At 49.8% G+C, this 25017-nt stretch overlaps 2 protein-coding genes and 1 long non-coding RNA gene across 3 annotated transcripts; 1 reads left to right on the top strand and 2 right to left on the bottom strand.

Moving 5' to 3' along the window:
- ESYT1 (extended synaptotagmin 1) lies at positions 1602 to 15852 on the bottom strand. The gene is made up of 31 exons (XM_005680370.3): positions 15178 to 15852; positions 13535 to 13576; positions 13229 to 13363; positions 13048 to 13121; positions 12858 to 12930; positions 12613 to 12702; positions 12351 to 12406; positions 11632 to 11755; positions 11368 to 11544; positions 11166 to 11248; positions 10827 to 10875; positions 10611 to 10697; positions 10415 to 10507; positions 10115 to 10186; positions 9851 to 9937; positions 8569 to 8718; positions 7909 to 8061; positions 7594 to 7770; positions 7356 to 7438; positions 7186 to 7234; positions 6760 to 6849; positions 6542 to 6637; positions 6218 to 6289; positions 6034 to 6120; positions 4021 to 4161; positions 3787 to 3941; positions 3582 to 3680; positions 3368 to 3499; positions 3185 to 3290; positions 2773 to 2822; positions 1602 to 2599 (listed from the first exon to the last, which is right to left on the bottom strand). The coding sequence occupies exons 1-31, from the start codon at positions 15571 to 15573 to the stop codon at positions 2560 to 2562; spliced, it is 3318 nt and encodes a 1105-aa protein (XP_005680427.2). The 5' UTR covers positions 15574 to 15852; the 3' UTR covers positions 1602 to 2559.
- LOC108636014 lies at positions 15355 to 20683 on the top strand. The gene is made up of 3 exons (XR_001918073.1): positions 15355 to 15443; positions 17341 to 17469; positions 20602 to 20683. It is a non-coding gene; the product is annotated as an uncharacterized LOC108636014 (long non-coding RNA).
- Positions 19180 to 24825, bottom strand: ZC3H10 (zinc finger CCCH-type containing 10). The gene is made up of 3 exons (XM_005680368.3): positions 24609 to 24825; positions 23741 to 23804; positions 19180 to 22311 (listed from the first exon to the last, which is right to left on the bottom strand). The coding sequence occupies exon 3, from the start codon at positions 22254 to 22256 to the stop codon at positions 20949 to 20951; it is 1308 nt and encodes a 435-aa protein (XP_005680425.1). The 5' UTR covers positions 22257 to 22311; positions 23741 to 23804; positions 24609 to 24825; the 3' UTR covers positions 19180 to 20948.

The raw sequence follows: 25017 nt of genomic DNA on the forward strand, positions 1-25017 counted from the left end.
TGGTCAATTAATAAACAATTGAAACAAATTGAAAAAAAAAAAAAAAAAACCAAATTGGCATTTGTGTAGTTGCTGTGATTAACAACCCTTAGTTCATTTTATATAAGCACAACAGTGTACTAAATTGTGTCTCATCTTGTGTTTATTAATAGTATGTAGATCAATAACCCTTCTCTTATGTATTCTGAACTTGAAAAGGTTGGGAAAGAGTAGAGACCCTTCTGGGATGGGAGAATTTGTGCCATGTCCTTTAGTTTTCTGGAAATGTAATTACCTGGAAGTGATGAACTAGGTAAAGAGTGCTTCTTAAAAAATCACACATTGCAAGATCCCGGAAGCCAGCTATAACAGCAGACCTTGGGCTACATGCCCAGTATTGAATAAGATGAGAAACCTTAGAAATATAAGTTCCTCTTCCCTGTGTTTTGGGGTTTTCACCTGTTAAGTCTGTGGGTTTAGGGAAGGGCAACAGAGACTTTTTGCTCATGGCCAAGGCTCTTACGTTGATGGGAAGGAAGTAGAGATGGCAGAATAACCATCAGTGAATACCAGGGATTTATTGGAAAAATTTGGAGCTGAGTTGATGGCATAGAGAGTTTAAATTTAGCTTTTGCTGATAAGGTGGATTTTGACAACTCCAAACTGAGTTCTTTCCTGAACCTTTCCTCTCCTCCCAGTGGACAGCATCCTAAGATTTCAGAGAAGGATGATAAAGCCCCCCTGAAGCAGTTATGGAATCTCCAAGTTCCTATTTCAGTGACTCAATTTTCAGTAATTCCTTCTTCCTCCACTTCACTTTCCCTTCACATGGTAGTTAGAGGGAACAGGGCATAGCTTCTGTAGCTTGCATTCCAGGAAGAGCCCCAAGGGTGAGCAGCTTTGAATGCGTATAAAATATTTCTCCTGTAGCTGCCCACCAGGTGGGCCTTAAGCCCTTTTGGATGTGACTGAACATCTTTGACTCTGTGCCGTGGCACAGAGCTCCCAGGTTCACCAGCTTTAGGAATCCTTTCCCTGGAAAGCTCAGAAGAGGAGAATGTGTAATAGATGTCATCACTGTGACTGAATTTCTGGTGAGATTCATTCCCAGTGAATTCACACAGGTCACATGAGCACCCTCAGCACTACCAGCAATCTTCGCTGCAACCACAGTAGGTTCTGAACATTAAGGAACCTGACTTGATCTCCGAGGAAGACACAGTCTCAGCTGCAGGGAGCTCCGGCCCACCTGTGCCTACCTCCCCATTCCTCGCTCTCATGGAGGAACATGTCAGTCAAAAGCTGCCCCACGGCCTGGATCTTAGAGAGACTCCAGGAACCAGAGGTTCTAAGAATCTAACTCCAGTTCTAAGCAGCTGCAGCATAACGTCTTTGGAGAAGGTACATGCTGACTTGATCAGAGATGCAAAGGGAAAGACTCTCAAAGCCTGCTTCGGAGGCCGCCCAAAACTCTGAGAATAACTACAAGGAAAATAACTACAAGGTTCTACAACTTGGAATTGTTTTTCTGATGAGGATCCACAAGCAACTCATGGACGTGCCCAGTCCTTTCTGAGACTGTTAATAAGACAGAGCCATCAGTATTGAGCCAGGAGTCGAGGTTGATGTCACCACTGCAGATCCTTAAATCAGCTTTTTTAATAACTGATAATCAGTTAAAAATAAAAACAAACAGACCTGATTTGTGAACTGAACAAAGGCTTTTGACACTTGGAATAAACACCTGATGGGTAGGCTGGATTCTCTGCCCTTAAGGAAAAGAGCCCCAGCTGGTTTGAGTATAAGGTTTAATGTAAGAGACACTAAATTGGCAGAGTTGGGACAAAACTAGGAGATTCAGTTTTAGACAGTGACTGAATAGCTGAGGCGCTTGACAAATACTGACCATGCTGTCCCGAGTCCTCCAGAGACCTGTGTATGCCCCGGCTAGAGGCTCACACTGTGACCGACACTGGCCGCCTGAAGGCTTTGATGAATCTCTTTCCAGAGCCATCCAGAGACTGGCTGGCCTGAGTCAACACAGCAGGTGTCATCTTCGGGACAGGCTGGAGGAAGTGGGTACAGAAGGAGACATGGGGTTGGGTTGGTACACTTGCTGCATGAAGTGGTCTAGGAGGTGCTCAGCGTGCATGGTTAGCCTTTCCTCTCTCCCTGACTGCTAATTTTGGGAAGGAGACCATCCAATCAAAGAAAAAAGGTCTTTCCAAAAGCTATATTTGGCATAAGCTAATGCCACTGCTAGTGCTGCCAGTGGCCAGGCACAGACACAGAAGGCCCTGAGGAGCTGGGCAGAAAGGAGAATGTGTGGGCGGAGCAGCAAACAGCCAGCTCACATCCCTGCCCCAGGAGCCCGGAAGGATAAAGGCCGTGCAGTAGAGGGTAACATACGGTCCTCCTCTTTGGTCGCGCAAAGGCCCTAGCACAGGCCCGGGAAGGGAGAGGGCTGAGCGGTGCAGGCTCTGCCCTCGGGCCCCAAGCTTTAGGCTCATCACATGGAGGCGGTGATGCAGCAAGAGGCGAGGGAAGGAGACAGAGCAGTCAGGCAGAAATCCCTGGCTCCTAGGAGCTGCCCTTGTCCTTGTCATCCATGAGGTCATACCTGTGGGAACGAGCAGAGAAGGCTCAGGTGAAAAGATGACTCTTGTGTTCTCTTATAAATGAGACAAGATCTTAGGGCTCTTATACTTCAGATCAGTGGTTCTCAGCTTGGCTTACATCCTTCTTCCTTCCTACTTAAGCATCCTGGGCATTGCCAGCTCATCAGGTACTCACCACTGGGCCGCACCCTGGGAAAGGTCTATCTCAGCAAGGTCCAACTGCACCTGTGTTGGAGAATAGCAGGGGTGACATGTTACTTTTCATGTCTCCAAAAACCACGTCCTACCCTGTCACACTCCAGGTCCCAAACCAGTACAGAGGCAATTGGGTGGTGGTGTTTGCTGTTGAGTCACTAAGTGCTGTCCAACTCTTTGTGACTCCATGGACTGTAGCCTGCCAGGCTCCTCTGTCCATGGGATTTCCTAGGCCAGAGTACTGGAGTGGGTTGCCACTTGCTTCTCCAAACTGGGTAGTAAAGTACTATAAAGTCCATCTGTAAAGTAGCGTCTCCAGGGTGCCTCCTCCCTGACAGGGACTACCAGCCTTTCCACCAGCAACCTTTCTCACCTTTACCCTGCCCTCTTACCTTCCCCAGCAGGTCACGCTCTCTTGACATGAAGGAGGAACTAGACTTCACAGAGACATCCAGCTTTCGCTGGAGGGCCTCATCCAGGGACAGTTCCCACTCAAACCTGAGGAAGGACTGGGCGTTAGGGGCAGGGCCCTTCCCAAGCCTGCCATCTCTTCACTGGAAAGCCCACTGACTGACCGCTCATTGAATTCAGGATTTAGGGTCCTCTTCTTCTGTGAGGTCTTCCTCTTGGTGCCCCGGTTCTTATCTGGCAGTAGCAACAGTGACACGTAGGGATCGGGGGGATCCCGTCCATTTTGTCGAAGGGCCCTGTGACAGGAGGAAGGAGGTGACAAGGCCACCCAAGAGGGGGAACAGGCAGAACCTGGAGGGTGGACAGATAGGGTCTTACCGACAACTGTGAATGAAGCCAATCAGCTTTCGTTCTTCACTGTGGTACCAAACAGTCAGTTTCACCTGGCCCAGCGGCCCGGCTGGAGCCTCAGGGGGACTATGGAGAGATGGAAACAGCGCTGGGAGCAGGCAGTGCCTCAGGAGTCTGTAGCTTGTCCTTCACATCCTCAACTGAGTCCCATCTTCCTGTCCCAGCACTTTACCTGTCACTGTGTGTTAGGCGCTGCCTGAGCTCTGGGGCTGAAGAGGTGACCTGAGGGAGTCCACTCCAGAGCTCTGGTTCTTCGCTCAGAGATGAGGAGCTGTGGCTGTAGCTATGGCTGTGAGCTTCCACCCCGGAGTGCTGGGACACCAGGATCTAGACAGATAAGAAGGTCGTGAGCCACATAGCCCTCTGATCCCGCCTCCCCACGCCCACCACGTCTCCTGACACTCACCCCGAGCTGTGCTCTCAGTAGCACCTGCCCTTGACCGTTGCTGAGCGTAAACCAGCGGTCCAGGCAGAGCCGGTCAGCCACAAGGAGCTCAGAGAGGGGCAGGGATAACGAGCCCAGCGTGCCAGAGCCTTCCCCCCGAACCTGTGAAGCGATAGGACTGTCATCAAGAGAGAAGTGAGCTCCTTGGCAGCCCAGTGGTTAGGCCTGGGCACTTTCACTGCTGGGGCCCAGGTTCGATCCCAGTGCAAGCCTTGCAGCATGGTCAATAAAGGGAGAGAGGCGATTTAATCCTGGCATTCCAGGTCCAAATGCTCGGACATTCGGGCGGTTTTGGTGAGAGACTCCCCTTCATGAAGGGCAGGGAAGCTGTGATAATAGTTGCTGCTGGCCCCACTTCCCTTTTTCAACCAGAATAGACTGTATGATCTTTACTTTCTCAGCTTTCATAAATTATCCCAGTAATAACTGCACAGGGTGGGGAAAAGTACAGTAAAAATGAAATTGCTTCCTGCCCTTCCTACCCACATGCCCACACGCGACCCCAGAGTGCTTCCTATTTTCTTTATACTGGCACAGTTCTAACTAAACTAACATGCTTATACCTCTATTTCATAATTTGCCAGCTTTATTATCTATCGATTCTCTACTGTGCAAGACGATTAACTGAGCTCATTTATCTCTTCTCTACCTCTGTCAGTGTTGTTAATAGCTGCATTACTTTAAGTTCTTTTGGTTTCTATTCATGTAATTCTCTACTTACTGTTCTATCAACTTTGGAAGGTATTTCTTGACTCCTTACTCCAGAAAGAGTCCAGCACTCCTATATTAACTTTGCCCATCCTCTCTTCACCTCCCATACCTCATCACTTTTTGGTCACCCTTCAACGCACTGGAATCTAGTTTCTACTCCATTCCAGCTCCTAAAGTTGTTCCAATCATCAGTGCCTCCTGGTTTTCAAAGTCCATGAATAGTTTTCAGTCATTTAAGTTTGCCTCTCGATAACCCTTGGTCACTTCCCGTGGCTTCTATAACCCACTCCTTCCTGGTGAGCATCCCAGTGTACTTCAGGGCTCTCACTCTCCATCTGCCCTTCATCTGTTGCAGCGCCCAGCATATCCCACCTTTGTCTGTCTCCTTTTCACTCTATACACACCCTGAGAGATCATGCTCATGCTTGTGACTACAGCTGCTACCTGTTGCTTGCTCATGATGCTCAAACAAGAGGGAGAGGAAGGAACCCCACGATGGGCCAGCGATCTACCTTCCGAATGGCTGGCTCCCCTTGGATGGCCCTCAGAGATCTCAGTTTCAAAAATTCCTGCTCTGTGCATTCCCTCTGTTGGCAATGGCACCTTTATCTGTCCATCCACACTAAAAACCCAGGAGTTAACACCTAGACTGTTCTTTGCTCCTCCCCACCTTCTTCCCCTCCATGTCAAAATAACAGCCAAATATCATCTGGCCCTTGTCAATTCTTGCTTCAATTACTCTTAACAGTCTCTTAACTGATCCACCTGCCTCCAGTGTTGCCTTCCTCCAGCTCATCTTTTACCCTGACATCAACAGTCTTCATAATATATGAGTCTGGATGTCATCTCTCATTCTTTCTCGTGTTTTCCTATGCCTTTAGGATAAAATCTAAATTCTCAACATAATTTTTAAGAGCTCTTGTGATCTTGCTCCTGCCTGTCTCCATAATATATTATTTGCCTCCATTCCCTTCTTAGCCTGAAGGGTTTTCCTTTCCTTTTCCTGGTCAGGACCTATCTACCCTTAAGCTAAGGATGCCTTTCTTACTACCCAACCTCACCTTTCCCTCCTCTTCTCCCCCCGCTGCCTTTTACCTCGGCAGTTATCAGTCTGGAAGTATTCTCTGGTTATTTTTCTCCTAAAAGGAGTATGAGCTCCAAAAAGATTAGAACTAGCTCTTATCTCTGAAGGCCCTGTGCCTGGTTCAGTGCCTGGACTGTGACAGCAATCTGGTAAATGTTTGTAGGATGAGTTTATAGTACCTGCAACTCCAGACTCTCAGTGTTTGGTTTCCTGATGAGAAAGGCGGCACTCTCATTCCAGACGGGGGTGGCCGTTTGGGGAACAGTCTGGTGGAGATGAGGAGGATCCTCAGTGACTGATATTTTCTCCTCTATTCCTCTCAGCCCTCCCATTCTTAGTCCTGTGGCATTTCCAATACAGTACCTTAGTTTTATGAGATGTATCTCCCACAGCAAGAGTAGCATAAGGGCTGGGAGGCTTGGTACCTTTTCGGAGCTGGAAAGAAAACACTGGTCTTAAATGTGTCCCAGTTAAGGCAGATCCCCTGCCCCATAGCCAGCGGCCCATGTCCCTATTGCCGCTTGACAGCCACCGCCCTCCTGGCCTTGGACAGACAATTCTTCCCATCCCAGCACCACCCTGGGAGAGAGGAATTTGGAATTTACTATTCCAAATATACCAGGAGCATCCAAACCTAAGGGATATAGAAGGGCCTGGGAGCTATGGGGCGTGGGGAGCAGATCTCACCGGCAGGTCCTCAGCCCGCTCCAGGTAGACAGACAGCAGGGCTGCCGCAAGTTCTGCACTCTTCTGGGTCTGGATCAAGCTGTTCACCTGCAGCACCTATGGGAGGACTGGGGGGTGGTAACTGATACTCTGGAGGGCTGGCATATCCTTGAAAGCTGACAGAAGAGCTTACTTTGACCCACCCTGGGTCCTTTCCTTCTTCCAGCATCTTTCCTTACCTCCTCTAACTCAGCAGCAGTGGGGCGGGGGGTCAGACGCTCCAGACGCAAGTGTAGGCGGCCAGAAGGGACATCCTCCAGGGTCAGCCACTGCGGAAGTGGGCAGGGTTAAGACTGGAGTGTGTGGGACAGGGACCGTAAGAATGAGATGTGCAATTGGATCAGGAGGACTGTTGATTCTTTGTTTTTAATATACCATCTGTGGACCATAATTGAAGCCTTTATTGAATTTGTTACAATATTGTTTCTTTTTTTTTTTAATGTTTTTTGAGGTTTTTTATTTTGGGGGGTTTTTTGGCTGCAAGGCATACGGGATCTTAGCTCCCACCAACAATCAAGCCCACACGCCCCACACCGGAAGGAGAAGTCAACCACTGGACCGCCAGGTAAGTCCCAAGGGATTGCTGATTCTCATGTCATGCTTACCTCATCAAGGAAGCCACTGTTTAAGACTGTGGTGAGACTCACTTTACACCTGTAGAGTAGAAGGATTAAAATTAAGGTCTATGGTCAAGAGCCAAGTCTCTCCCCACAAGGCCAGACGTCCTGGTCTACAAGACCCAGCTTGTCTTCCTCATCGGACCTCACCCTCTCACCTGCCCAGAAAGTCATCCTTGTCCAGGTCCTTGTCAAAAACCTCAACCTTGAGCTCTTGACCTGGGATTGATGTGACGATCACCTAGTGGAAGAAAATTGTGGAATCATTGCCTTTTCTTTTCCGAATGATTGGATTCCCCCTCCAGTCAACTGAACCCCGGAAGTTTTCTGGACTATTTTCAGAGGTGGGGGAAAGATGGGGCAGGACTGGGAAGAGTTCTAGCCTTCAATTCTGACCTCAAAGATCTCATTCCAACGGGGATTGAGATCTTCCCGAACAACATGGCTGCGGAAGCTTCGTCCTGCCAGCTTTAGTTTGACGTAGGGGTCTGACTTGCCCTTCACTAATCCCCCCAAGAAGCGGTCTTTGGCAATCAGGTCCTGGGCCTCTAATACATGGAGCCGAAGCACATTCTGCAAAAGGGTCAGATGGGGACATCAGATGGCAGTCAAAGAGAGAAACCGGTCAGACCCAGTCTTGAAACAGGTTTTACACATGTAGAGGACTACAGTGGGCAAACAGAGCCTAGTCCTATCTGGATACAGACTTACCTCCATCCCAAAGCTACTGTCAGGAGTAGTGTGACAGGGTCGAGGTGGGACATCCACACTGCTGCCTGTCTGAGGGCTCTCATCCAGGTCCCAAGCCCCAGGAATACCAGGCACAGCAGGGAAGCGCACTTGTGATGTATCCAAGTATAAGAGCTGGGAAGGACAGAGTGATTGTCGAATCAAAACAGCTAATCAAAATTTAGCCATCAGCAGGCAAGGTATGTGGGGCCTCAGGGGCTCTGACAGGGAAACTAGGTCCCTGCCTTGGCTGGGCTCATCTCTGGAGGGTTCCCTCCACACTCACCATACTCAGACACCATCTCTTCCCCCATTTAGATCAACAAACTTTTTGTGTGTCTTCTAGATGCTTCCACATATACTAGCTCATTTCATCACAGAGGATTCTTTTTTTTTTTTTTGGCTGCACGTTCCCAGACCAGGGATTGAACCTGCACCCTCTGCAGTGGCAGTGCAGAGTCAAGCGACTGGAGCGCCAGGGAAGTTCCCTTTCCTTATTGTGTGTGTGTGTGTGTGTGTCTGTGTCTGTGTGTGTGCGCGCGTGTGCTGAAACCCAGGAACAAGTCACCTTTCCTTACTCTTAATGCCACAAGGAATCCACAAGGCCCTTCTCCGCCCATAGCACTTTCTTCACCTCCATACCCTCATAACCAGTTTCATGTAGAGACGGGAGTTAGGGCCAGAGCTGCTGAGCTGGAACCACTGGTCCAGGGTGAGTTCCGGGGCAGTCAGCAGGCGAGCCAGAGGCAGGGTCAGTGCCCCTAAAGTCAGGGCCCTGGAGTCATCCTTCACCTGTAGGCACAGGAAGAGGGGATGGGGAGAAAGATTAGGGAACAGGGAGGTACACTATGGAAATGATGACGTGGCTGGAGCTTCACTCTGTGCCAGTCACAAACCTGCTCCACTCCGGGCCATCCTTTTATAGTCCTCTGTCCACTCCACAGTCCCTTCCCTCCTCTGCTCTTTCTGGCCTCGTTGCCTGGCCAAGTTCTCATTCTGCTCTTCTCTGCCTATTTAAATCCTACTGATACTTGCAGTCCCTCTGAGAATCCAACTTCTGTCACAAAGTCTCTCTAGTTACTCCAGCCTCTGTACTTTTCTCCAGCCATCCGAAGTACTATACTTTAGGTATTTGACTCCCACTGATTAATGCTGAATCGTCTTTCCTTATATACGTTTGTCTCCTCTATGAAACTAGCAAGTAAGTTTCATGACAGCAGATACTGTGTTCCATGCTTTTTCTATGACCTTAAAAGTGCTAGATGTCTGGGAGGTTGGGACTGGCATATGCACACTACCATACTGTGACAGAGATAATCAACAAGGACCTACACTGTATCACAGGGAACCATACTCAATACTCTGTAATAACATATGGGAATAAAATCTGAAAAATATATAAATATGTATAACTGAATTACTTTGATGTACATCTGAAACACAATGTTGTTCTAACTCCATACTCCAATATAAAATAAAAAAACTTTAAAATATGCCAGAAAAAAAATGCTAGGTATCTAACTAGTGCTCAGCGCTCTTCAAAAAAAAATTTTTTTGAGGAATAATTTACAAACCACAAAAATCACTCATTTGAAGTACACAGTTCTCAATTGTAAGAATGAGGCTAGAGAGATGGGTGGGGAAACGTGGAGAATGTAAGACGTGGAGCGTCTCGGTAGATGGACTGAAAATAGAGATCATGGAATTCCCTGCAGTCCAGTGGTTTAGGACTCCATACTCTCATTGCAGAGGGCCCAGGTTTGATCCCTAGTCAGGGAACTATGACCTGGAAAGCCACACATTGAAACAAACAAAAAAAAACCCCAAGAAAATAAGAGATCAAAGGAGAAGATGCAGAGAAGAAATGGTGCAGGCCTGGGAAGACAGAATAGCATATCCAGGAGGAACTGAAGGTGACTCTCACCTGCACATCGAGCTCCTGGCTTCGAGGGTCTTGCAGGAAGAACCGGAAGGCCTGCTCCCACACTGGGCAGTTGGTGCTGTAGACAGCCTGGAGGTATGCAGGACTCAGTCAAGGGTACATGGCCCAGTACCAGTTCTGTTTCTCCAGAAAACCCTTGCCCTTATGGGCAGCCTAAAGGGAACACTTCATCCCAAGAACAGTCCCCCCTCCTCCTGTCCCCACACACAATCCCTCCAACAGTGGTATCCTTGTCCTGGCCCTCACCTTGCTCTCCTGGGTCACGTCCTGGATTGACAGCTGTACCATGGGGTTGGGCTCCTTATTCCCCTTCTTCAGCTGTGGGTGGGAGAATTCAGAAGTCATCATCTTGGTTGTTTTTGTGTTTCAGTGAAGGAAGGTGGGCTCTCATCAGAGTCTTTCCCCTGAGGTGACTCTGACCCCTTCTGTGGAGTCCTCATGTTTACATGCTGTTGCTACTGGAGCAGAGTGGGCAGGGGCAAGCGAGGGTGTGGGAGTGCTGACCCCACGGCTTCCTGGTCACCCACCCTCAGAAGCCACACTCACAGGAAGATCCTGGGCCCGATCCAGATAAACAACTAAGATGGCAGCCGATGGGGGCTCTGGGCGGGAAGAGACTCCGCGGTTCCACTGTAGAATCTGGCGGCGGGGTGGTAGTGGTTAGACCTTCATCCACTCAGTCCCCCAAACTTCTAGTTACCTATTTCTCCCCTGCTAGCTTCCTGTTTTGCACCGTAGTTACCTGCTCCAGTTTTTCGGCATCTGGCAAAAGCGAAAGCCATTCTAGCCTTAAGTGAACTTGGCCTTGCCCACCTTGAAGAGGGAACCACTGGAGGGAAAGGTAGAAGAGAGTGAGGTAGAGATCAGATACCCACCCAGCTTCTTCCCCACCAATGCAGTAACCACTGTCTACACAATGGGGGACACTACCCACAATCTTCCTCTTCTCTCAACTTACTTCATCCATTACTCCAGCCTGCAATACTTTCCCTACATCCAGCTTCATTCTGGGGGGAGGGGATGGTGGTGGTAATGATGGCAGTGAAAGGGAAAAAAGAAGAGAGTGTTATAATTAGCAGAATGTCATTCATTGGCCCACTTCTCACCCAGAAATAACTGGCAGATCTCAAACTCCCTTCTTACACTCAGGAGGTATTTAAGTATGTGTGCATGGTGGGGATGAAGGGTAGGAAGTTGGGAAAGAAAATGATTACTATTCCCCTGGCCTGGAAAAGGATTACCTCTGGGATGTCAGTGGCCCTGGGGATTTAGACCCCTAACATAGGCAGAGTCTCACCTGCCCAAAAAGTCATCTTTGTCTGGATCCTTGTCAAACACCTCCACCTCAATTTCCTGTCCTGGGACCTCATGCACCATCACCTGAGGAACACAGAGGGATAAGGGTCTGCAGGTGAGCAGCATCCAATCAGCATCTTCTCTCAACACCTCCTGGAACTTCCCCACCTGACCATGCTCCCCCCATGCCTTGGCTCTCCCACCTCATAAGTCTCTCCCCACTGGGGGTTGAGTTCCTCATTGATGACACGACTGCAGAATGCCTGGGTGCCCACTCGCACAAGTGCATAAGGGTCTGACTTGCCCTCAATCAGGCCCTTAACGTATTTATCCTTGGAGCTCAGCCCTCGTGCAGCCAGCAAGTGAATCCGAATTATGCCCTAAAGGGTAGGAGTCAGATTGTGAGAAATTAAAGACCCACCACAGGGTTCCTGAGTGAAGGCTCTATCTAGGGGGAGAGGCCGTACCCTGGGAAGAGGGGAACGCAACTGGGCCACATCTTGAAGGTCAGGCACAAGGGGCACCAATAATCGGTTAGGCAACACAAGGAAGGCAGCGATGGAATCCATGATCATGGTGTCAGAGAGGGAGCTGAATGGGGGAGTGGAAAAGGAGGTGAGCGTGAGGGTCCCTGTTTCCCCACCCCCAACTATGTTTCCCACCCCCAAGAGAGACCTACAGTTAGAGGGAAGGTCTTTCTTGAGAATACCTTTTCGCTACTCTTCTACCCTCATTTTCCACCTCCTGCTCAGTCCCTTCCTCGCTGCCATCCAGCTCTTCTTTCTCCCTTTGTCCCTGCTGAGGATCCCATAGCCCTCTTCATTCTCTACCAAAATGCAGTCTCCACAGGAGAAAAACCACAGTATGAAGCTTCTCAGGAGTATTTGTTTTAGTTCCCCAACTAGGGTCAAGGCTCCTGGACGAAACCAGCCGCATTTTTTTTTTTTTTAATATTTATTTGGCTGTACTGGGTCTTAGTTGTGGCACAAAGGATCTTTAGTTGTGGTATGTGGGATCTAGTTCCCTGACCAGGGATGGAAGCCAGGCCCCCTGTGTTGAGAGGTCGGAATCTTAGCCACTGGACCACCAAGGAGGTCTCCAGGCTGCATCTTTCACTGCTCTGTACCTCTTAAACCTTCAAATCAGGGTTGGAACACTTAGCAGGTGCTCTGTAAGTCCTTGATACCTGAGTCCCGGGATATCCAGCAGGTTGGTCATCCCCGTCCAGTTGATATCTAGGGTCTGGAAGCAAAGAGCAGGGGGATCAGGACACAACACATGGGGGCATGGTCATTCCCATACAACTGTTGCCAGTTCCCTGCCAGTTCTCAGCCTGCGTGTCAGTTCCCTCCCCCATTCCCCACTGGGGAGATGAGGTGGCCATCCTCTACCTCCCAGTCCTCTCTGCTTCCCGCATTTCCCTACCGCTCCTGGATGTCTTCTCTTACCGGGCGTCGGATGAAGAACATTGACACAGCCCCCACGATAGGAAGGTCCCCCATGAGTGGTTCGAGAATCACCCGTAAGATGCCATGTAGCTGGGGAAGGAAGAAATGAATAAAGCCTTTCCTCAGAAAAGGTCTTTTCCCCCTTCCAGACCTCCCCACCCTTGGTTTTCCCAACCTCCCACTTTCCCCATCTACTGAAACTCCACGCAAAGGCTTCTTGTGGAGGCCCCAGGTGTGTGCCCTACCTGCATGCCCTTGACTCCTGCTTTGCAGAAGTATTTCTTCACTTCCACATCAATCTGAACGTCACCTACATAGCTGGGTGTTGGGGAGAAAGGGAACAGAGGGTGAGTCCTAGGCTGAAGTGGGGTGAGGGGAGTAAAGTAGTCAGAATGACCAGGAAGGGGACCCGGGAAAAGTGGCAAGTGGCAGTACCTGATGTTCAAGTCCAGCAGGATCTGTTTTTTGCTCTGACCAGTGTGAACCTTGACTCCAAGGATGCGCAGTGGCTGTAGAGAGATGAATGCTTGAGAGGGGAGGGAAAGACCCCTTTAGGCCACCTGCCTCCCCCGTCCCGATCTCTTCCCTTCCATTCTTTCCCCTCCTATACAAGTACCTTTTCACCCAGTTCCACTCGTGTAAATGTAAATGTCTGCAGGTGGGGGTTAGATCCTCGAACAGCTGGGGCCACAGTTTCGGCGAGAAGCTTCTCCATATATTGGCCCAGGAAGGGCCAGACCTGGGCCACAATCTGGGAGGAAAGGGAGTTGGTCACAGAAGAGTCTTGCTTTCCCTCTAAAGGCAATTTCCTTTAGAATCCTCCCCATGGGGAGGCTAGAATTGAAGTGTGGCAGGGTCTGGCAAGACAGACAAACCCTATTCCCCCTCATGAAAAACAAAAACCAGGACAATCAACCCTCACCTTATTGAGCCACTCAGCCTTTTCCACATCTGGGAAGCTGACCTGGAGGTGGAAAAAAATGGATAGTGATGAGGCCTATCCTTTGCTTGTGGTTTCCTGCTAAGACGCCCACCGGCTGCCCACTGAGAACACCTAAGTGTGACAGGGCCTCCTCACACCCGGGGGTTGGGGGAGGAGCCGGATGTCTTGAGGATTCAGTCCTCCACTGGGCTTGGGGGGCACTGAGGTCTCTTTAACAAAGGGAGCCAACAGAGTTGGCCACACAAAGTTGCTTTGCAGATAGCTCCAGGGTATGAAATGATGACAGCTGCTGAGGCGGAGAGGAGGAGGGAGGAGAAGAGCACATTCTTTCTGGAGGGGAAGGTCCTGACAAGTAAGAGTTTGAGGAGGAAATCCTGGGATCCTGGCTCCTTTTACCAGCCTTCCTTCTGCTCTTGGAACCACTGCTTCTACACCAAGAGGTGATGCAGGAAGCGGCTCCTGAGTTAGGGAGGGGCCAGAAGAGCTATTTGGGCCCAGGCTGGTGTCTTCTTTCTTTTTAATCAGTGTGACTCCTTTCATGGAAAGGAAGTGTACCTGTGCTTTATACTGGGGGAGGAGGAGGGGTAGTCGCTTTAGGACAAAGATTAATTTCTCTGATGAGTAGGAGAAACAGAAACAGTTGCTGCCTGGGCTCCAAGTCCTGTGGGACCATTGCTCCCCCTTTCTCCTCCCTAGTTCCGAGTCTGGGAAGCATGGCTATGTCTGCCAAGTGTCAACTTTAATTTCCCCCAGACAGGCAGCTGTGCTGGGAGGAGCGGGAAGGGAGGGCCCGGGAGGGGCTGGGTAAAGGCCTGGGCACCTGCAAGGCCTGAGAGAAGCCATCCGGGCCCCTCACCACAGCAGAGGGGGCGAAGAAAACGGGTCCTGGCTTCAACCCAGCAAGCGCAGCCCGCAGTCCGGAAAAGGGTGGGGCCGGCCAGGGGCCGTGGAGTGTCGGCAGCGGGCACTGCAGCAGTCGCATGCGCCCCCCCCCACCGCCGCCGCCGCCAGCACCCCCGCCCTTCGTCCAGCAGCCGCCTCCGCTGCTCAATGGCCCAGCCACCCCAGGCTAAAAAGAGGAGGGTCGGGTCTGTCCAGGTGCGGGGCCTCGACTGGTCAGTGCTCCCAGGGCGGGTCTCAGGGTACTCGAGGATAAGAGCGGGAAAGGAGAGAAAAACGTTATGGCCTTAAATGGGTATTTTTAAAAAAAAAAGTCTTGGGGAAGACAGGAAAGAGGAGGAAACCCTCTGAGCCGCCACCGGAACGGGGATGCCCAGGAGCAGAGTGAATGGCACCAGAAACAAGGAGGGGCATTGGAATGGTAGGTTGGAGGAAGAACCACGCCTGAGACGGGCTTCCCAGATGTTATTACTGTTCTTGCCTAAGCGTGGAGGAAGAAGTCCTGATTTTGTGGAAGAATCGGGATCCGGGCGTGCGGAAGGGGGTGGATAGTCGTTCTTAAGAGTGGCGCGTCCCAGCAAGCAGGCGGCTAGTTGGCCAAAGGGGTAAATCTGGGGCTCATCGTCCCAAGGTGGGGAGCTGACTTTAAGATAGGGAGAGCCCTCGAACTGAGGCGCTAAAGGGGGGCTATTCTGCACTGAGGATTGAAGGTGGTCGCTCACCCAGGCAGGTAGCTCTCGATGGCTCATGTAAAGAGTTTTCGCCGTAAGCCGTTCTTCATCGTCCAGCAGCTGCCGCGCGACTCGAAGGCTCCGTTCTTTCTCCTCGCGGACCCGGCGCCAGCCCAGATAGAGGGCGAGGCCGAAGAGCACAAAACCCACGCTGAGTCCCATTGCCCCGGCCAGGTACACCGGCACCAGCACCAGCAACCGCCGCCCGAACGAAGTCAGCACCGCCAAGGCCTCACCCGCGGCTCCTGGGCCAGCAGGTTGGTCCCCAGAACTCTGCTCTGGCTTTGCGTGAGCAGTGGGGGGCTGGTCAGGGGGGTCGGAGGGAGGGTAGGGCTGGTCCACCGGGCTGGGGCTGGGGCTGGAGCCGTCTCCAGGAGAGGGCTCCATGCTGCCACCTCAGGGAGGACCCGACCAACCCAGAGATCAGAGAGAGGTTGCTTAGTTTTGAGACTAGCTCCCCGGCTTACAAACCATAAACCCCAGAATGGGGGAGGGGATATCAAGCCACGCCCCTTCGTTCTGACTATTTGGGTTGGTCCGCACCGCATAGCCGAAGGTGGAGTCAAAAGCTCGAAACCCCGCCCCCTTCCGCGAGGAGTGGGAAAGGGCTCGGGAGAAGCAGGACCTTCCTGATTGGACCTGAGTGTCAAGATGGGCGGCCCGGGATGGCGGGAAAAGGAGGTAAAGGCTAAAGACTACCATATGATTAGTTAAAAAGAGGAGGAGGCGTGGCTACCATTTAAAGCGGAGAGGCGGGACCAGGAGCTGCCCCACGTGGGATTGGCGTGCCTGTGGTATGACGTCATGCGGAGCCGCACCGCTAATTTCTCGGTTTTAGAGGTAGATTGCGTAGAGAAGTTGAGGGGTTATGGAGGGTCGGGATTTCCTTCCACTCTGTTCAGACGATTTGGCAGAACTTGGTCTGGGATTCCTACGTGTTAATTTGTCTCCTTTCCCTTGTTTTCATTCTTTAAGCATATTCCTTATCCTTCCACTTTTTTTCTGGCTGTCCTTACAAAAGGAAAGGAAATTACCCTATTTGGAATGAAAGTGTTCAGTGACCTACCCTATCTTGTTCCCAGTCTTCTGCCTCGTCTATGTAATGACAGCCTCTGGAAAACAAAATACTGGAAAGTCTGAAAAGTAGAGTTTAGATAATTCAGACTTCAGGCAAGGAGTTTGGGGGGGGTGGAAAGCAGGGTGAATAGGAAGTGAAGTTTTTTTATCTTTAGAAATCTCCAAGTATGTCCATTCTGCCTCTAAGAATTAGTCATCTCTATTTTAAAGAGATTAAAACTAAACTGGATCCAAAGGGAGATGGGGGCTCTGCTGTAGCAGAAGTGATTATATTTTCCAAGAATTTCTGACTTTGAGGAACCACTAGGACACTAAAATGGATAATCAAGAGTAATGAGACAATTCTGTTTCTCATTTGCCTGTGTTACAAGGAAGGTTTAGAATATAGTCAGATGTGGAATTCAGTGCTACACTGCACTGTGTAGGTTTAGGAATGAAAAAATTCAGGGTACACTGAATGAGGACTCTTGTTACCCATTAACTGGACGTAAAGTGTTGTCTAGGGACTTAGAAACTGGGCTGATTAGAAGCCCAGGAGGGGCGGATTGGCCATGATTACTTTTTAATGCAATATATGTGGGGCTTGTGTTAGTTTGATTTGCAGCTGTTAAAATTTTTATTTAGCTCTGCAGGGCATAGATTTCATCAGGCTATGTTTCATCAAAGCTGTTTAAAACTTATCCCTGCCCAGCCTTCCTCCCTTAAATTTTCTCACTTCCCTTTCTGTACTTCTCTGAAACAGTAACTAAACTGCTTCTTTCAATTTGCAGAACTGTATGAAGAACAATTTTCTGTCTGTCTATGTTCTCCATATCCTGAGATAAGCAGGTATAAAAGGAGTTCAAGGGGTTATTTCTGATTCCTTGGAGGAAGTAAGAATGATTGGTCTGCCCACCAGCTGATGAAACAGAACCACAGCAGGAAAATGGATGAACATCCTTAGAGGAAAACCTTTCTAATAAAACTAAAATTTGCCAAATACTGGAGTAGAGGGAAGGAGTCCCTTAGGCTGGGGGATGAAGAGGGTGACTTACGGAAGTTCCTTTCCAAACTTTTCCCGTTTCTCATCCTATCCAGATCAGACCCTCCTACTGAAGACAGTGTGTGGAGAACAAAAGCTCATCCTCAGGAAGGTCTCTTCGCAACTGGCACCCAGCAACCACAGAATCAGCAGCTGCAATGCAGGCACCAGAACAAGTAAACAGGGTGGGTCCCCACCCATTGACAATTCTGCTGCCCAGGTGCCACCTGGTGGTGATAAGCAGTAAGTGGGTAACAGGAAAAGGATGGTCATTTGTTAGAGGAAGTGTCTAAGGGAGGAGAGCATTGAGACTTCCTGGTTTTGCATTCTGCCTTTATATGTAAATTACAATTGCCTCCCAGGGTTGGAAATGGTAACCTGGTCCCTGACTACTCTTCAAGATGGCAGTGGCAACAAAATTTGAGGAAACTTCCTCTGTATTCCTTACAAGTTACTGGAAGGTAGTGGTCCCATTGTTGGATGGCTCTATTATTAGCACTTATCTTATGCCAAGCTGGAGTCAGACTATCTGAAGAGATTCGTGGATCCATTCTTTACTAGTTGTGGAACCTTGGGTAGATAACCTTTAAGCCTTTCTCCTCTGGGAAACAAGTACAATAATAATGCCCATTGTGTCAATGAAATACTGCATGTAAAGTGACAAGCACAGTGCCTAGGTTTATGTTAAGTACTCACGTTAGCTATTTTCTAGAACTCTCTGCGTGTGCAGCAAGACAGGAACTTTATTAGGTAGCCCTTCAAATATCTGAAGACATCTATGGGGTCTACCCACAGTCTTATCAATTTTTTTTCCCAGATACCCCACTGGTTTGCCAATGGCCTTCTCTAAAAACTATTTAGAACACACAATACTTTAGAACTGACTCCTGTCAGACAGACATGGTACAACTACTATGTTTACAACGCACAACTATGGTTCTTTTATCCTATGGAGCTTCTAGAAAGGTGCTAGAACACAACAGGCTCGTAATATTAACTGCCTTATTATGAAGAATATTTTAATTTTTTTGCAGCACCAGTTTGAAGTCCCATGTTGCTCTCATGTGAACTATTGCTAATATAGAGCTCGACATTTCTCAGGCAGGTTCAAGTAATTTTTAGGGGCAGAGTCAATCGAAATTGACACTTCAGATTAGTCAATCCAAGTTACTGACATTTCCAGAATTACTTAGTATTTTTTTGTTATGTTGGTGAGTAGGCTTTTCATATTTTTATACAATGAAAAAAATATAGCCCTTGGGTATATCTCTAACATGGATGTGCTCATCAACATTTACTAGGCACAAACGTTTGGTTTTGATTCCATCAAATTCTACTATTAACTGACCCATAATTATTCTTATCTGCAATGACTTAGGTGAGAAAGAGGAAAGCAGTTTCTGACATCTGGGAAATGGCCTGACACAGCTGGCCTTTGGAATTATTAGGGGGCTGACCCAGGTTCACAGGTACTGTTGGACAATCTCACAAAACACCAACATCAGACAAGGGTACTCAATGATTGTGATGAAGTGAGTCAAAAAAACAAAACAAAAACCAAGATCACAATTTTGTTTAAGGGCTAAACGAGGTCAGTGTGCAAACCTTAAATTGCAAACATCTCCCTCTCCCAGCTAACGAGTGACTACTGCTTCATTACTTACTGCAGTTTCAGCTTCACTTTAGTCTGTCCTTTTTCTAGATAAGATACCCAATCATACAATTTTCCCTGCTTCCCTAACAGCACCCAGTTTAGAGTGAAGCTCTATTTCCTTGAACTTTCTCCAAACTCAATGAAAGTCCAAGTCCTATAGGTCCTTTCTAACATCCTCTTGCAAGACACACTATAGTTCCACATGGTGTCCTCTCTCCATCATCACAGTGTTAAATCCATCCAACTTACTCAACTGTAGGTATATTCTTGGTGGTCTTTAGCTGGTGCACATTAAAAAATACATACAACATCTACAGTTTCCCAACTCTACCTCTTTAGAGATCCTTGGAAAAAAAATATAAAAGCTCATCAGTTTGGCTAGGACAAATTCATGTTGTTATCTATGATCACATTTGTCTAAATGCTCATAAACCATCTCTTTAATAATCCAAAATTATATCAGAAAATCAACATTAAGCTTATCAATGTGTGGCTTCTAGAATCCACAAACAGTATTTCAGTATTTGCCCATCTTCAGTCTTTTGCACCCCCTCCCCTTTTTAAAAATGACTGGCCTTGACTTAGCCCACCATCTCCAATCCCAGGTGTATACTGAATGATCAAACAAACAAGAGCAAGAGGTAGCACGAGATATGATGGGGGAAGAATAAACCAGGATCACTTTCTCTACCCCCAAATCCACTGTCCCATTAGACTATTCCCCTGAGCTGTTTCCCCTACATCAGCCATGAGCTGAGGAGGAACTGAGGTTTGGCTACTGGGACCCTTGGCCTTATTGACTCTTAACTGGATTTAAAACCTCTGTGGTCCTATGTGGAAGCAGAGGGAAGTAAGGGATGAACCCCAAGGTTTGTGTCCCCAGAACTCTTTCCCCAGCACCTCTTAAGCCTTGAAGGCTTAAGGCACTGGGAACTGAGAAAAGGATGCGGTAGGAGGGACATTGCTGTCAACAACTCAGAGAGGAACTGCCACCTGCCCTGCTCTGTTTGAATAAGGGAAGGATCTGTCGACACATATCCCATTCCCATTTCCCAGCACATCCACCCTCCTTAGTACCTGTCCCCCTAAATGACCCTGGGAGCCCTAGTTACTAAGGCAACCTGGGGATAGTACATGCAGATAGAAACCAGAATGGATGGGACTATTTTTAAACTAGACGAGGTGGCTCCAATGGTTTTACCCCACAAAGCACCTTCCCTGAAGCCCCATGTGATCTTGCTCTGGGCTCCTACCCTTCTTCACTGGCCTTCATCCATCCTCACCCAAGCTATGTGAGAATGGGGTCTTTATTCCATTTTGGCATGACATCTATTTACTGCTCCCATCTTCCACACAGAATATCTAAGCAAGTTTTCACTGCCTCCTTTGTCAAAAATAACTTTTTTTATTTCTTTGGAACGTGGTTGGCCCTGCCCTCTGGATGTCCAGGTCAAGCCAAGGTAATGAATGCTCCCCTAGTCTTTGGGCTGGAGTACTACGGTCCCCATCTTCCCACGGGCCCAGGAACAGTTCCTGTATTGTCCAACTCAACTAGGCCCCAAACTATCTGAAGGCTCCTAACAGGCCTTCTCTCCTGGCCACCCACTTCCTATTCTTTCCTGGCTTCCCCTCTGGGCAGGGTATTTTTTCCTTCCAAAGCCAGTGCTGGAACCTGTGCTGTGCAGAAAAGAGGACAAGACCAAGGATGTCCCCCAAATTCCCATCAGAGGACACACGCCCCTCAGTCAGTCCTTCATCTGTGGCCTTCAGTCTGCACTCCTATGCAAGCCCGAGAGGCCTGAAGGAAGATGGACGAGAGGAGCCTCATAAAAGGCAGGTGGGAGGAAACACACCAACCCAACCCCTTCTCAGAAGCAAACTCCTCGCAGTCTCTCATCCTAGTTCATGAGTGAGCCCTTCAGACAGGGCCCTGGAGGACTAGGCGAGTGGGTGAAGGCCCCTCAACTCCAGCCCTGGGAGACTATACCAGGGGAGTGTCCATTAGCCCCATCAGTGTGGCATGGCTGTGATTCGCATGCTCTGGGAAGCGATGGGGTAAGTCACCATGGGGGTGGTGGTGTGGCTCATTGTGATTCCTGCCAAGGGTTGGGCCATCGATACAGCCACAGGGGCCACAGGAGCCACTGATACAGCCACAGGAGCCATGGAGACAGGTGGGGGTGCCATTCCCTGGGCAATTGTCTGAGCCAGAGCAGCTGACAGTGGCGCGATCTCTGGGTTCAAGTGTGGGGGTGGGGGTGGTGGGGCAGCAGGAGGTGCAGCATTAGTTGGAGGAGCAGCCGGAGCTCCGGCAGGGGCCACCAGTTCTTGCTGGGACACGGGGCGAGGCTGCAGAGCCTGGCTGCTGAGAGTAGTGTGAGTCTGGGCAATGCCATGGTTAAAAGTGGCGACAGTACCCACGGTGGGGGCCAGAGTCTGTTCAGTTGCTGGTGCGGTGGAGCTCAGGGTCATGACCTTGGCCTGATTGCGGAACTGCGCATTTTGTTCCAGCAGTACTTCATTGGTAGCCAGCAGGTTGCTGACCTGCTTCTTGAGCTCCTCTACCCGCTTCCTGAGCATGGCATTCTCCTCCTCTAGCAGTCTGCACTCCACCCCTCGGGGTGGAGCGAGGCTGTAGTCATAGGATTCAAAATGTGGACCATCTGGGGGGCAGCATCCACCTCGCCGGCGCTTGGGGCCTGGTTCATGGTCCTCAAAGCCCCTGTCAGGGAGGTCGTAAATATCATAGAGATCATGACGTCGTCCTGGGGGAACCGGGCCTGTTGAACCCCCACCACCAGTGCCGCCTCCACCCCGAGCATCAAACTCAAAATCCCGTTGCAGGTGACGGAACTTGCACTTGGCTCCTCTCTGGCAGTCACCCTTGAGAAAGTCACGGCAAATTGGGACTTCCTCCTTCCCATTTGGTAGGTCAGCTGGTGACAGGCCTAGGCCGGCTGCTACTTTCTGCCTCAGCCGAGGGGGCAGCTCTCCTGTCTTTTTATAGCCATCCTCATCCTCCTTGGAGCCATGGATAAATCGGCAGTTGGGGCGGCTACACTCCTTGTTCTGGAAGTCATGGCAGAAGATGAACTCGTTTTTGCTTACTCCCAAGTTGGACACCTCACTCATGTCTGGATGGCGATAGCGGCAACGCTTCCCTCGCTTGCACACATTCCTCAGGAAGTCTCTACAGATGGCATCTGAGCTGGCCCCACCACTGCCTGCCCCTGTCCCACTGGCCTCCTCGCTGCCACCACCTCCAGGGCCTCCACTGCTGCTCCCAGTGCCGTTGGCATAGCTGTCCCGGTCAGGCATCCTGGTCCCTCCCAACTCAGGGCTTTCTTCCTTTTCTTGCCACTCTTGGTGACCGCTAGGAAAGAGAAGAACTGTGTCAACACTGGAGTCCTCCAGGAAGGCCAAACTTTTCCTGACTATCAGGCATCCAACAAGAGGCAGGCCAGAGGGACAATGGTATTGGAGATGGAGAAGCTATCGGATGAGCACTCTGCCTGGACTGGCTGGCTTATCAGAAGTCCTGCCCAGGCCCTGTGCTCCTGGGTCTGTGTCAGAATGATTCACACTTGCCTGGCTGATGGAGCAGAAGAGAGTTGGGGTGAAGCCACCTCATATAACCATGACATGCCAAAGAGGCAGAGGGAGGGAGAGATTAGTGTTGGCTTTTATTTCCCCTCCTGAACTGACTTTATTAAATTTGTGGAAGCAAAATTAAAACTGCTGTCGGTGTCTGATCAGGTTAAGAGGAGACTAGAACTCTGGCTAAGATAAGCTGGTGAGCTACTAATGGCAATGGATAATGGGATACTGGTGACATTGCCTCCCTGACCCCCTCTTCCATGGGATGTCAGGCGAGGACTCTGTGAAGAAACAGATATCCAGACACCAGGAAGTCCTGAGTAAAGAGACTGGTATCACCACCTTGAGGGCAGTATCTAAATTTGTCATTTTTTGGAGTTCTCTCACAGATTACCACTATTCTCAACTCTAGGATGGTCAGCCCCCTTCTCTCCATTTCAGGGGAAGAGTTCAACAGCTAGAATCTCCACTTATAGACCCCCAAAGAACAAAACCATTTGTGGCAAGATCAAGGCAATAGAAAGGTGTTAATTTCACAGGAACAAGTAACCTGTTTTTCTTCACTCTATACCCCTCCTACCCTCCATGGAAAGATCTCACTGACATCAAACCACACCATTCCTCACTCCAAGAAGATCTTTATTTATAGACGCTGTAAAAGCTTTTTAAGTCTCCTCTTTCCCAAGAGATCTCAGGAATGTCAGTCCACTGCCCTGGTTCTAACTCTCTCCTTTCCCCACCCCCAACAAGACTAGGAGTCCCTGCTACCACGTGTCTGACCTCCTAAGCCTTTCCTAAGCAGTGTTCAGGCTCCCCCTGCTGTTCAAATAGGAAAACTTCATATTGTTTCCCCTTGAGTATAAGGGAATCTTTACAACTTCTTTGGCCTTCATGCCCCCAACCACCCAGTCTGTTGCCTTGACTTTGCTTTCAAGGCAAAATGATCCCGAAAATATACCGACTGGATCACAGGCCAGAGTTGCAAAAGAATCTGTAAAAGAGGTCCTCTTCCTCCAACGGGAGGTAGTCCCAGAATAGTAAAAGCAATCAAGGGAAAGAGTGGGAAAAGAAAAGATACAAACTTTTACTAAAAGGGAACTGACCTGCTGAATAATAAAAGGCATCTATCCAAGCCTGACACATGTTACAAGTCCCACCAGAAGCAGATCTCTTCCCCACCCAACTTTCCCAGGATTGCGTGATACCTGAGGTAGCTCAGGTGAAGTCCGGGGCTCCTGTGGGTCTCCACCTCCACATCACTGCTGGGTTCTGAGCAGGAGAAAAACAAGAGACTTGGGTGTGAGAAGGGGTAAGAATGGAGAACTACAGGGTGGTTGAACTACAGGGTGGTTGCTGCTGCAAGAATGAAGTCTGACAAAATGGAAAGAGCTCTAGGCACTCCAAGATTTCCTTCGGATTCAAATTGAACTTCCCCTGTCAAGGGGAGAAGCTGCTAGTAAGAAGAGTAGTATGGGACAGCACTAATTTGGATGGCCTAGGAAAGAGAGTTAGAAAACCAGCTCTGAGTGAACAAAGGGTAAGGGACGCTTCTCGAGATGAAGGAGAATGTAGGGATCAAAGCCCGGAGTCGGGTCGGGGTTAGGAACTCCGAATAGGGGGCCGTGCAAGGGCTGCGACTGACAGTGCAATGGGATGGCGGGTTAGACTTGGGGGCGGTGATTATGACGCTTCTCAACACCCAGAGTTTGGGGGTGGGGGGAAAAGTCCTAGTAGTTTCCCGGAGCAAGTCTTTGGCCTGGCAGGTTCTGTGCAGTGCAGCCGGAGCTCTGCCGGGGACCACATGAAAAGGACACTAAGGGAGCACGAAGTGAAGCGGGGAAGGGAACTCCAGGTGACATCAAGCAGAGGGGATGGGCAAGGGTGTGACGTCACGGAGCTGGCGTTTGCTCGCGAAGCGGGGTCAGTCAGAAAAGGGGTTCGGCCCTACGACGTGAGGAACAGCCAACTCGGTCCTGGGGGGCCTTGTGTAGCCCGGCCGAGCCCAGCCGCTGGGCCGGCCCCGACTCCTCCCCTCCGGGCGCGGCCTCCACCTAAGTCTCCCGCCTCCCTCACCTGCCGCCGCCGCCGTAGTTGCTGCTGCCGCCTGCCGGTCCTCTAGCTTCGACAAAGAGCCGCCTACCCTATCGCCCTTCCGCTTCCTGCGGAAGAAATGACGCTCTAGCTACCAGACCCGGAACCACACTCTGTGGTGTGCGAAGTACTTGCGCGACTAGCAGCAGGAAGTTCCCAGCAAGCTTTGCGTGTCACCATGGCAACCCGACCCAAAGCGGAATTCTGTAACGTGGACCTAGGTAAGAGCGGACCCGGTTGCTCCTATGCCCGCGAAATCAACTTGAAAACCGTCCCTGGCGTTTACGCCCTTTCCAGGAAGTAAAGGCCACCCAATCCTCTAGCAGCTCATAAGACCGGAACCCACACCTCTCCGCCCCCCCCGACTTGTAGATATAAAGCTTGACTTTTT

Source organism: Capra hircus, chromosome 5, assembly GCF_001704415.2.
Source record: "Capra hircus breed San Clemente chromosome 5, ASM170441v1, whole genome shotgun sequence".
In the NCBI taxonomy this organism is placed as follows: Eukaryota; Metazoa; Chordata; class Mammalia; order Artiodactyla; family Bovidae; genus Capra; species Capra hircus.